The following is an 11,706-nucleotide window of genomic DNA, read 5'->3' on the forward strand; positions in this document are numbered from 1 at the left end:
GGGTACATATTTATGTATTTAAAAATGAAATCATCACTGAGTCAAAAATGTGAGAAAATGCCCAATAGGAAAGTAGTAAATGTTATTTTTACAACCTGCAAGGCTCCTCACACTTCTGGTTCAATCGTAGTTTTGGTATATTTAGTTTTGAACTATTAACATTGGTAATTAAAGTTTTTTTTTTTCGGTGAGCATTTATTTTTTTCGGTATTAACAACATCCCCTATTCTTAACTGCCAGGAGGGCCTGGAAAAACTTTAAAAAACAAAAAAAACAAACAAAAAACATCCATGGAAAAATGAGAAACCTTGAGAAGGAACCACAGATGGGGGAATCCCCCCTTCTCGGATGATCAGGCTGCAATGCATGCCGAGCGGGCAACATTTAACACATCTTATGAAGCTATAGAATGATAGTTAAGATTATTTGAAAAAGCTCATGTTGGAGAATGATGATTTTTTTTTTTTAATTTTACTTCATCCCTGCAGGTAACATTGTGAATGGAATGATCGGAAAGCAGATGGTGGACATGTTGGTGGAATCGTCGAGCAACGTGGAGATGATCCTCAAGTTTTTCGACATGTTCCTCAAACTTAAAGACCTCACAGCTTCGGACGTCTTTCGTCAGTTTGACCCCGAGTGCAAGGGCTGCATCTCCAGGAAGGACTTCCAGAAAGCCATGGAGTCCTCCAAGCAGTTTTCACAAGATGACACTCATTTCCTCCTCTCATGTGTTGAAACGGACGACAGGGAAATCCTGGATTACGAGGCTTTCGTGGATCGCTTCCATGAGCCGGCCAAAGACATCGGCTTCAGCATCGCCGTGCTGCTCACCAATTTGTCTGAACACATGCCCAACGACTTAAGGCTGACGGCCTTCCTGGAGCTCGCCCAGTGTGTCTTGACTTACTTCCAACCCTATTTAGGCCGCATCGAGATCCTCGGCGGCGGCAAGCGCATGGAACGCATCTACTTTGAGATCAGCCAATCCAGCCGCACGCAGTGGGAGAAGCCTCAGGTGAAGGAGTCGAAGCGGCAGTTCATTTTCGACGTGGTCAACGAAGGTGGCGAGAAGGAGAAAATGGAGATGTTTGTCAACTTCTGCGAAGACACAATCTTCGAGATGCAGCTGGCGGCTCAGATCTCCGGCTCTGAAAGTGGAGAGCGACATGGAGGCGAAGAAGAAGAGGAGAACGAAGAACGAGGCCCGGACGAGAAGGGAATGTTTTGCTCGTCTCACTTTTGGTTTTCACTCATGTCTCTCAAAAAGCTTCGCACTCTCTCAAAAATAAGCCTGAAGGATGTCCTCTTGTCATCTCTTGCACTCCTCAGATTTCTTTTCATGACTTTGCTCGGGTGCTTTTGCTTTGCACTGAGCAACGCTAGCTATGTGCTATACGTAGCTTTTGTCAATTCCGGACTCATAGAGGGGGCCAAACGGATGACCGTATCCGACTTACTCAGTGGTATTGTCGACCCGACGCTTGATGAGGTCACCGAAGTAACAAGTGGCGCCGACCCGCAAAGGCGGCACTCCGCCGCTTCCTCCCATCGGCGGGAGAGCAGGCAGATGGCAGCCGTGACCTCCACCAGGGAGATGGACGCACTTTCTGACATATTTGGCCTCAAAGTGAAAAGAGACGGAGGACAGTACAGCCTCGCGACGCAAGACATGACGAGCAGTCACACGGATCTGCTCAGCCCCGCTGAAGCTACGTTTTCTGACAGACGTCAGCATCTGGTATTTGATTCTATCAATTGTATCACTTGCAAAATAGCGAGTCAGTCAATTCACCATCGATTCACACTTGTGTTTTTTTTCCTTTTCTTTGGTGAGCAGCTCAAGGCTGGAGAGGAAAAAGCCGAGGATGAGATGATGCCTGAATCAGAAAGGTTAGTGATTTCTTTTAGAGAGTAGACTGCATTGTTCACTCAGTCAAACTGGAAAAAAATCTGTGTGCTAGCCGCTATGCCACCATGCTGCTGTTTCGAAAAGTCACGTTACAATCATGTCAATGTAGGGCATCAAATGTTCCCTTGTTCAAGTGAGCTTATTTGACCTCTCCTCCCGTTGTCTCGTTACAGATGGGAGACATGTGCGGAGACAATAGCGGAGGAGGATGAACGGAAAGCCAAGAGGCTCTCTAATAAATCAGAGGAAGCAGGAAGCCAGCATTCCGCTTTCGGCGAGATGATAAGCGCTCAGCACAAGAGCCTGCTGGTCAGATTCAAAATAATAAAAAAAATAATTATTCCTCCATGTTATAGAGTTGAGCAAACGCTTTAATGTTCTTACATTTTCCTCCAGAATTACTTTGCCCGGACGTATTATAACATGCGCTTGCTGTCCCTCTTTGTCACCTTTGCCATCAACTTTATCCTCCTCTTTTATAAGGTCAGTGCGAATGCAGGGCACATTACGGAATAAAATTAAAATCAAAGTACACCATTGGGTAGACATAAATTGACCTTTGCTGCAGATAGACACATCACAATTTTTTATTTTTCTTAATTAAATTTTACATGCATGACAAGCAAAATAATGACAATCACCACACGATCAACCACAAAAAAATCAAAGCAAGATGGGACAGTAGTAATAAAAGACAAACTAAATTTTTTTGGAACATTTACTTGATTCTGCATGACAACTCCTTCCTGACCAAACATTTTGATTCTCCCCATCTTACCAGGTGGAATCTTTGCCAGCGTCCCCCGAAAAGAAAGCGGACACGTCACCTGGCTCAATGGATGACGGAGATGAGAGCGGCGTTAATTATGTGTTGGAAGAAAGCAGTGGTTACATGGAGCCATTACTTCAGCTCCTGGCTGTGGCGCACACGCTCATCTCCTTCTGTTGCATTATCGGTTACTACTGCCTCAAGGTACAACCGCTCAAATCGCGTCATCGGACGGGCCCGCGAGTGCTTTTTCGTTTTTACAGCACCCAAAATGGCTGCGTTGTTTCAACGCATGTGCTCGCCAGGTACCACTGGTGATCTTCAAACGGGAGAAGGAAGTGGCCCGGAGGCTTGAGTTTGATGGCTTGTATGTGACACAGCAGCCGCCGGAGGAGGACATTAAAGGCCAGTGGGATCGACTGGTCATTAACACGGCGTACGTTCATGTTCACAAGCCGCATATTCCATTGAATGGAACATGTTAACATTTGTGCACCGTTTGTTTTTTCAGATCGTTTCCGGGTAATTACTGGGATAAGTTTGTGAAGCGAAAGGTAAAGTCTTTTTTTTTTTTTTTAAGTAAGCATTGTCTACTTATGTAAATGAAAAAATACATTTCAGTTTAGTTTCACTTAAAATTTTGGCTGACTTTTTTTTTTTTTTTTTTAAACCAATGCTCTTATCACTGAATCATAACGCTGTCGTTCGTCTTTCAAAGCAATCGGTCCCGACTACTCCCAAGGGAGAGGCATCTAAATATGACGCACTCCCATCGACTGTCAGATTTTGACTCCATCAGTTCATCACCTTATTATCAGAAGTGTCTACATTTACGCAGCTCAAACACCTTTGTCACTGTTCGAAATCTCTCACTCAAAGAGGTAGTCCCTTGAACAGCTCCTGGCTGAGTTCACACAATTCTGCAACGTCAGCATTTACCTGGTCAGGACAAGTTCTGAAACGAGGATTGTGATGAGATGGGACTCCTTCCAGATAGGCATGCTCGTTTGTATTTCAACAGGGATATTTTTTTACACTGACTCTCGAAAAACAGGTGCGCCGATATGGATATCAAAATTAAGATGAGTGCTTTTGGAAACAATCGCTCGTTTTGTTAGTTTTTGAATTCGAGTCAAATGTCGAGCAGTAATTATTAAATTCAACCATCTGTGCATCATTTTAAGAGTCTTCGGCATTGCAGTTGATGTGATGTCCATAAGTGCTTCTGGTAATTCACTTTGGTCCACCGTGGAGGTCGTGCTGACTTTTTTTTTTTTTTTACATTCTATTGAGCTGTTGATTTTGGCTTTTGTATGAAAGTTGATGAATCAATAGGCGAAGCCGCAAGCTCAGAGCAGACACGCATGTTGTATGCCACTTGAATTGATCAAGTCACATCGGTATTATTGCGACACTTTTTTTTTTTCAATTAGCTCTCTAAATGTAACACCCACCTCTCCCCTTTCAGGTGATGGACAAGTATGGAGACTTTTATGGCCGCGAAAAGATCAGTGAACTTCTTGGTCTTGACCAGGCATCCTTAGACTTCAGCTCGGAGGGATCAGAGAGGAACAGGCTCCGGAAAGATGCTGCCTGGGTCACTCTGTGAGTACTGAAATGTCACCTTTTTCCCTCGTTGGCTTTTTCCATTGAGTGACTCGAGTGTTTCCGTGAAAAATGGTGCTTTTGGAAGAAGTCGGTATTATAATATTTTCTAATATAGGTATTGCAATTAGTAGGTCACATGGGCACATCCTGTTCCATGTAACTGTCGACAGACAATGGCAACGGGCTATTAATTGATTAGTCACTCCCACTTGATACGGTATTCCTCTTAGATCCAAACCATTTTACTTGAGAAAAGAACAGGACATCCTGGTTTAGATGCATCTTAAGAGGCTCTTGGAACTAGACAATGATGGAACCGTGGTACAAATTGAACCAAGGTGTATTACTTCCATGTGCGCAGTGATGCATTCAGTCATTTTATTTCTTGATTTTTTTACTTCAGGTTCAGCTCCACTGACGTCAAGTACCAGGTCTGGAAACTTGGAGTTGTTCTCACTGACAATGTAAGTCGAGCTGGGTTTCGCTGTGCTCGCCAGCGTACGATCTCGCTCGCTCTCCAACGGTCACTTCCCGCAATGTATGTGAACAGATAACACGAGTCGAGCATAAATCACATTTCAATATTTTGCCGACGATTCCTCATTTGTTTTGACGTTGTGAGCTGCTGATTGTAGTTTGATGCAAATTGACGCCGCGCCCCAGCGATGAGCGGAATATCCTGTGATTGAGCCTTATCTCGAATGCACATTGGTCTCCATGCCGTCTGCTAATTTTTATTTGTGTCTTTGATGTGTTTGCCGCAGTCCTTCCTCTATTTGGCCTGCTACATGGCCATGTCAGTTTTGGGACACTATAACAACTTTTTCTTTGCGGCCCATCTTTTGGACATCGCCATGGGCATCAAGACTCTTCGCACCATCCTCTCCTCTGTTACACACAACGGAAAACAGGTGTGTGTGTTTTTCTAAGTGATTCCAGTATGTATGCAATTTCCTGTCAACATTTCTTGATGTAGAAAGCAGGATTTAGTTTTATTATGGTTTGTATTCTTGCAAAGGAAGTTAACATTAGAAGTGATTGAAGTAAATGACTATTTCTGATGATAATCCAAAATTGCTGTTCTTGTGTGTGTGTGTGTGTGTGTGTGGGGGGGGGTGTGTGTGTGTTTGTGGGTGTTTGCTAGTTGGTCCTGACTCTGGGCCTTCTGGCTGTGGTGGTCTATCTCTACACGGTGGTGGCCTTCAACTTCTTCCGCAAATTTTACGACAAGAGCGACGACAAGGATGCCCGAGACATGAAGTGCAACGACATGCTTACTGTGAGTTAAATGAGCGGGGGATTGGGGGTCATCACGGGTACGCGCTGTGTTCAGAACAACCGTATTTTCTGGCCTATAAGCGGCTATTTTTTCCCTAGATTTTGAACCATGGTGGCTAATACAACAGTGTGGCTTTTCTGTGTATTTTTCTTTCACCACTAGGGGCGCTATAAAGTTCAGAAAATATGCTAAATAAATCTCGATTTATTATTTTTTTTCTCTTGGGTCTGTTCTGTTTTAATTAGCAAAGTTGTTGCCATGTTAAAAGGCACTGTTTTATGTACCTAATTTTTTTCAACATAGAAAACTGTGGCTTATAGTCCGGAAAATTCTGTAGTTTACACAGCAGCGTCAGGAATGCAAATTCAACTCGGTTAACGTGGTACTTGGTGTTTTTCGCTTTATTGTTTTATATGTATGGCCTGGACGTGTTTTTCAATGTGTACTCTCTTCGGTTAGGTTAATGATCGCTTACAACATTTTACAGTTGACGATATACAATTTACGGCATCAGTACTTTATTAGGTACACCTGCATAATCTAAAGAGATCCAATATCGTGCTCCCAAATTCTGCCTTAAAATAGATGATAATCATCAGTTTTGATTGACACTTCTTTTGTTAATCCAACTCTGGGTCACGGCCGTGTCTATTTTCCCGATATCTGGAAAGCCACACGTCGTCGGTGATCCACTTCTTATTCCTCCCACCATTATTCTGTAAAATAATGGACAGCAGGATAAAAAAAGCATCTGCTTAAGATATGATATCTCTTTGTTTGGCCAGTCACAACACCGTAGCAATCCGCCCGCTCTATTCTGATGCGCAGTCCCTTGTCACTCATGGCCGGACGTGTGGCAATAGCATTTGAATAAATCCCTTCTATTTTAAGAGGCAGGAGAGCTCCGACTTGAAATCTTCACTCCCAGTTACTGTCGTATTTTGTAGGCTTGACGTTGAGCAGCACTTGAGCAACCACAGTTTTCCAAATATCGTGTAGATGCTGCACATTTTAGCATTGATGGACAAGTTGACTTTTTTTTTTGTCTTTCTTTAATATGGGGAATACTTGCCGTATGAGACTTAGGTACGAAAACAACAAATAAACAACCAGAAAAGTTCTAGTTTCGTAGTCCCCACTGAAAGCTATTGTGCACTTTTTGGTCTTGTTTCTTCAAAGAAATGTCCTTGGCTTGTGAGAGCGAGGTTTGATCTCTGCTAGGCAACCAGACTCTCAATTTGTCCTGCCTCACGCACGTCTACAAAATCCTTTTGGGGCATTGTCGTCAAAAGACGAAGAATATCGATTACACAGTCCTGTGCTCGTCTATGAAAACAAAAAATGTTCAGGCCTGGCATTGAATAATGATGGAACTGCATTTTGTGGACTTGACTTGGCATTTGTTTCAGTGCTACATGTTCCACATGTACGTGGGAGTTCGCGCAGGAGGGGGAATCGGGGACGAGATCGAGGACCCCGCCGGTGATGACTCTGAGGTGGAACGTATCGTCTTTGACATCACGTTTTTCTTCTTTGTTGTTGTCATCCTGCTGGCTATCATTCAAGGTGAGTTGGCTTTTGAATGAGAAGCACTTTATGCTTCACCCGTGGTAGCAAGGCAGCAAGGCGCAAAGGAAATACTCGCTTGCTGAACATCCGCAATGGCAAAAAAAAAAAATTCTGAAAGTGAAAACGATAATCGGGCCAAATTTGAGCCTCTCTCACATTTCATAAATTTTTTTATCACTGCGTGTGTTAATCCCAGCTTCAAGGAATCCATGTGATTCAGATAACCAATTGTTTCATCGTGTATGTTAAAAAAAACATGCTAGCTGGTTAGCGTCAACTGTGATAAAACACTATCAAATATTTTTTTTTTTTTTTTTTAAATCCACCTTTCCTTCACGAGTCAACAAATGCAAAGAAAACACAACCTCCCTTTATCCCCCAGGCTTGATAATTGATGCCTTTGGGGAGCTGCGTGACCAGCAGGAGCAGGTGAAAGAGGATATGGAGGTGAGGTGTGACAGTACCTCTCACACACACGCACACACACAGACCGACATTCAGGGTTCTCCCAAGTGCTTTAAATCCTCAAATACGGCTTTCACAACAAATAGCTGTCTGGCTTTACACTCTAAAACAGTGGATGCCAACCTTTTTTCCGCCGCGGACCGGCAACCGTGGGGCAGGGCGGTGGAGGGTGTTGATGCCTGACTAATAAAATGCTACAACAACAACAAACACAAATCCACTACATTTTCTTATGTACCTTAATATGGTCGCTATGGTAAGTCAACAGAAGTGTAGAACAATAATAACGCGCATGAACTAGCAGCGCAAAAACTTGTGTATTTTGTTGGTAATAAACATGAAGCCACGTTTTTATTTGAATAAATATTTGCAGCATCCAGTTCAAATGTGCCAACACGAGGCACCACAGAAAGGGTGCGTGAACATGAATAGCTGACCATAAAGCTTTATCAAGTGCTTATTGGGAAGAGCGCAATCATTTTGCAAGCTTGTGGGTTTAATATCAGCCTAATGCGACCGACACAATTAGCATCTTGACATGCAATACAATAGAATTTTATTTATATGGCGCATTTCACAACAGCTGGAGCTCTAACTAAGCACTATCCATATGCCATCATACAAATTACCAGGTCATTAGAACACAAATAAAAACACATAAACACATTTACAATAGATACCAGAATAATAGCAGAACAGCGACTGTCTTATGTCGAGTCAAAAGCTAAAGAATAAAAATGTGTCTTCAAAACGGGTTATAAATGGACAGAGAGGGGGCTTGCCTAACATTTAATGGGAGCTCATTCCATAGGGAAGGACCGGAAGTACTGCAAGTTTTTTTTATATATTTATTTATTTATTTATTTCCATCTGTGCGGCCTGTCTCCGCCCGGTCCAAAGTTGGCACGGCACTTGTGGACCACTGGGGAACTAAAATTAAACTCTTTTGTATTAGTCATGTACTGATGTATTTCAATTCCAATAATAACAAGGGATAAGTAGTTTGTCATAGTGTCGTCTCATAATTGTGTTACTGCCGTTTTATAATTTGCCAAACATGCGTTCCCATAATAGGAACGCTCCCGATTGTTCTCCACCCCAAAACGCGCTAAAAAGCAGAGTGCAGCATGTGATTGGTGCGTTTGAGCAGAGAATACAAATTATTTGCATGGACCTGGCAGCTTTCCCCAATTCATTTTGCTATTCAGGCTGTTTGCCTTTCAGGAGAAGTGTGACAGTGGCTTTGAAAAGAATGAGCGACTTGGTTACAGTGTGGTGCCAGTAAACTAAACACCGAGACCGAACTCCCATAACACGTCAAGTTTTTACATTTATTCCTCTCTCCCTCCCTGCAGACCAAATGTTTTATATGTGGAATGGGGAACGAGTACTTTGATAAAGTTCCTCACGGTTTTGAGACTCACACTCTGCAGGAGCACAACATGGCCAACTACCTGTGAGTTTGTTGCGCTTTACCAAAAAAAATCGTCAAACTACACCGTGTGCATGTGTGCCACGGTCACCAATGACTCTTTATTAGAATACTAACAAGTTAATATATATATATATATATATATTATATATATATATATTATATATATATTTTTTTTTTTTTACTGCAAATGACCTGCTTGTACTTCATGGGCTCTATTTTCCTATCAGCGTAAGGCTGTTGCCAATTTGGCAAACCGATTTGGAGATCATTTTATTATATTTTTAAAATCATTTCATAGAGCGGAACAACTGTGGTGGGAGGACACGAATGACCAAGGGTTGACCAAGTCCACTTGATGGCGCGGATGTGCTTCGCTGAATATCGAGATTCCAATGCACTACTAGTACGCCACATTTTTAAGAGAATGAAAGGAGACGCTTTCATTGGCCACGATTGAAGTCAGCTGTGACCACTCCCACTGCGATGCACCCCTCCTTCTCGCAGATCCGTCGTACAGTGTGAAATTCCCAACATCGGGTCCAATCCGCCTCAGCGCAGTTCAGTGGCCATTCCAGCTTTACAGCACTTAAGAAAATCAAGCCCAATGATGAATTAACAAGGTCCCCACTAACTAGTTCTTCTGAAATCTAGTTATGCATTGTCTATTTGAATATTTTTTTACACTAATGATTTGAACACTTTGGTCATGTAATCAAGTGTGTTTGCAATCTTGGACTGATTTCTGCCGTCTCTGCGGTCACGCCTTTGCTCATTCGTCTCATAAATCTACCAACTGAAAACGAGACGCAAGTGAACACACTAACCAATACCCCAAATCTCAATAACGGATTTCATAACCAGCACAATAACAGCACTCACTCAGATACTGTGAGCGGCAGCGTCATTTGTTCTCGTGTGTCTTTGCAGATTTTTCTTGATGTACCTCATTAACAAAGACGAAACGGAACACACAGGACAGGTATAATTGTTTTCTCCTCCATTTACATACCTCAGCTGTATCCATGTCAGCACACTGGGTGCTGTTTTTGAAAGCAATTTGTGCAATTATAGCTCCATTGTCAATTGCCAAATTGTCAAATTGTGCATTCTTGCCATGCAATTTAGTGGTTCATTGCTGCAGTAGGTCATTGTGCTAAATATAATGAGCCGGAAAATACAAGCAAATACTTATTCTCGAGTACAAACCGTAAATATTGAAGCTGCGTTATCCCTTGTGTTGACATAGGAATCCTACGTTTGGAAAATGTACCAGGAACGGTGCTGGGAATTCTTTCCTGTGGGAGACTGTTTCCGTAAGCAATATGAAGATCAGCTGGGATGAAAGGGAACCCGAGCGGTCTTAAGCCTTTGTCGATAATGTCACATACTGCTGCAGCCTTCCGCATTCACGTCTGAATTAACGGGAACTCGATTTTAGACTTTGATGTTGTTTCCCCTTCACACGTTAGATGTACCAAGAATTCGGTGACAGGAAAATGAGCATTTTTTTTTTTGTTGGGGGGGGTGGACCTTTCATCAAAACAGCTGTCAAAAAAAGTCTGTTTTATTCTGTTACACATCCCCGTAATCCAAATTAAGGTTAACAGCCACGTGCGCTCATGTTTTTTGGGACTGAAATCATTTGTCTGGCTAATCGCAGCCCCCGCCAACTTTCTCCCAGTGTGACATACAAATAAACACTTTCCCCGTGGCATTTGTTCTCTCGCCGCTCCCCAGCACACTTTCGGGGGCCCTCCTTGTCTGTCATTACAATCTTTCCAGGATCCTTCTTGTCCTTCTCATGGTCCCCCCCCCCCCCCTGCTCCCCGCCTTCTGCTCCCCCTCCTTCATCTTCCGCGCATTTGCGGCCTCATTATAAACCACCATGTAGCGCGCTAACAGTTCCCTCCGTGCTCAGGGCAGCCAAAATGGATCGTCAAAACTTTAAAGGGGACGTCTTATGGAAATATTGACTTTTTTTAATAGCTTGTTTATGCAAAATGAGCGAGACATTTTGCTCTGTTATAAATGAGTCTCATTTACATAATAAACACCTTTACACTGAGTTTCTCCTTTCATGATTTAAGCAGCTAGGCTGGGTGAAGATCCAGAGTCTCGGGGATAGAGGGGGAACACTTCAGCGCCACTTCCACGCACGATAGTGTATGAAGTGCTGCCTCCGTGAGTGAAAATGCCATAATTCTTTTTTAATGTCTTTGTGACATTGACAGGATAAGTTAGTGAATAATAAGTGGAAGCTTAAAACGCATATTGGGTTGGCAGTCACGGCGCCTTCAAGTCGATGCGTCTTGGTTGATTACTTGTTCCCCTTGATTAATAGCGCCAATTAGCATGCTTATTATTGATTGCTCTTTATTGTCTCAGTTATGAAAAAGTCAATGTTATACAATGACTTTGTGGCACTTTCTAAATTGACAATGGAGGACAAACATGCTAGAGCATCACTGCGATGACAGTTGTGCAGTTGGCAGTCTGGGAATTTGTACTGCCACTTTTTTGAAAAGCTCTCTCCTCAAAATCCCATCTCACTTTGGAGTGTGTTCGTGTTCGTGTGTGTCTGTGTGTGTCCAAAAAATGTCAAGAAAAATCAATAATGAGATCAAACCAAAAGACTGGTTGCAAGTCGCACATCCCTGAGCTACGCAGTT

The 11,706-nt window shown here is 42.8% G+C and overlaps 1 protein-coding gene across 1 annotated transcript in view; it reads left to right on the forward strand.

Annotated features, from left to right (window-relative positions):
• The window catches only part of LOC148330191 (ryanodine receptor 2-like), a 50,335-nt gene extending 39,292 nt beyond the window's left edge, over positions 1–11,043 (forward strand). The window contains exons 82-97 of the mRNA XM_088305058.1: positions 489–1,741; positions 1,841–1,893; positions 2,086–2,221; positions 2,309–2,395; positions 2,694–2,885; positions 2,987–3,117; positions 3,193–3,235; positions 4,150–4,286; positions 4,693–4,753; positions 5,054–5,200; positions 5,434–5,568; positions 6,978–7,134; positions 7,520–7,584; positions 8,958–9,058; positions 9,965–10,016; positions 10,284–11,043. Of these exons, the coding sequence (XP_088161184.1) occupies positions 489–1,741; positions 1,841–1,893; positions 2,086–2,221; positions 2,309–2,395; positions 2,694–2,885; positions 2,987–3,117; positions 3,193–3,235; positions 4,150–4,286; positions 4,693–4,753; positions 5,054–5,200; positions 5,434–5,568; positions 6,978–7,134; positions 7,520–7,584; positions 8,958–9,058; positions 9,965–10,016; positions 10,284–10,379 (2,846 nt within the window). The 3' untranslated portion in view covers positions 10,380–11,043. The remainder of the gene's footprint in view (positions 1–488; positions 1,742–1,840; positions 1,894–2,085; positions 2,222–2,308; positions 2,396–2,693; positions 2,886–2,986; positions 3,118–3,192; positions 3,236–4,149; positions 4,287–4,692; positions 4,754–5,053; positions 5,201–5,433; positions 5,569–6,977; positions 7,135–7,519; positions 7,585–8,957; positions 9,059–9,964; positions 10,017–10,283) is intronic.
• The last annotated feature ends 663 nt before the right edge of the window (positions 11,044–11,706 follow it).

This window comes from Idiotropiscis lumnitzeri, chromosome 9 (genome assembly GCF_059441095.1).
Source record: "Idiotropiscis lumnitzeri isolate Australia: NSW breed Sydney's pygmy pipehorse chromosome 9, RoL_Ilum_1.0, whole genome shotgun sequence".
NCBI lineage: Eukaryota > Metazoa > Chordata > Actinopteri > Syngnathiformes > Syngnathidae > Idiotropiscis > Idiotropiscis lumnitzeri.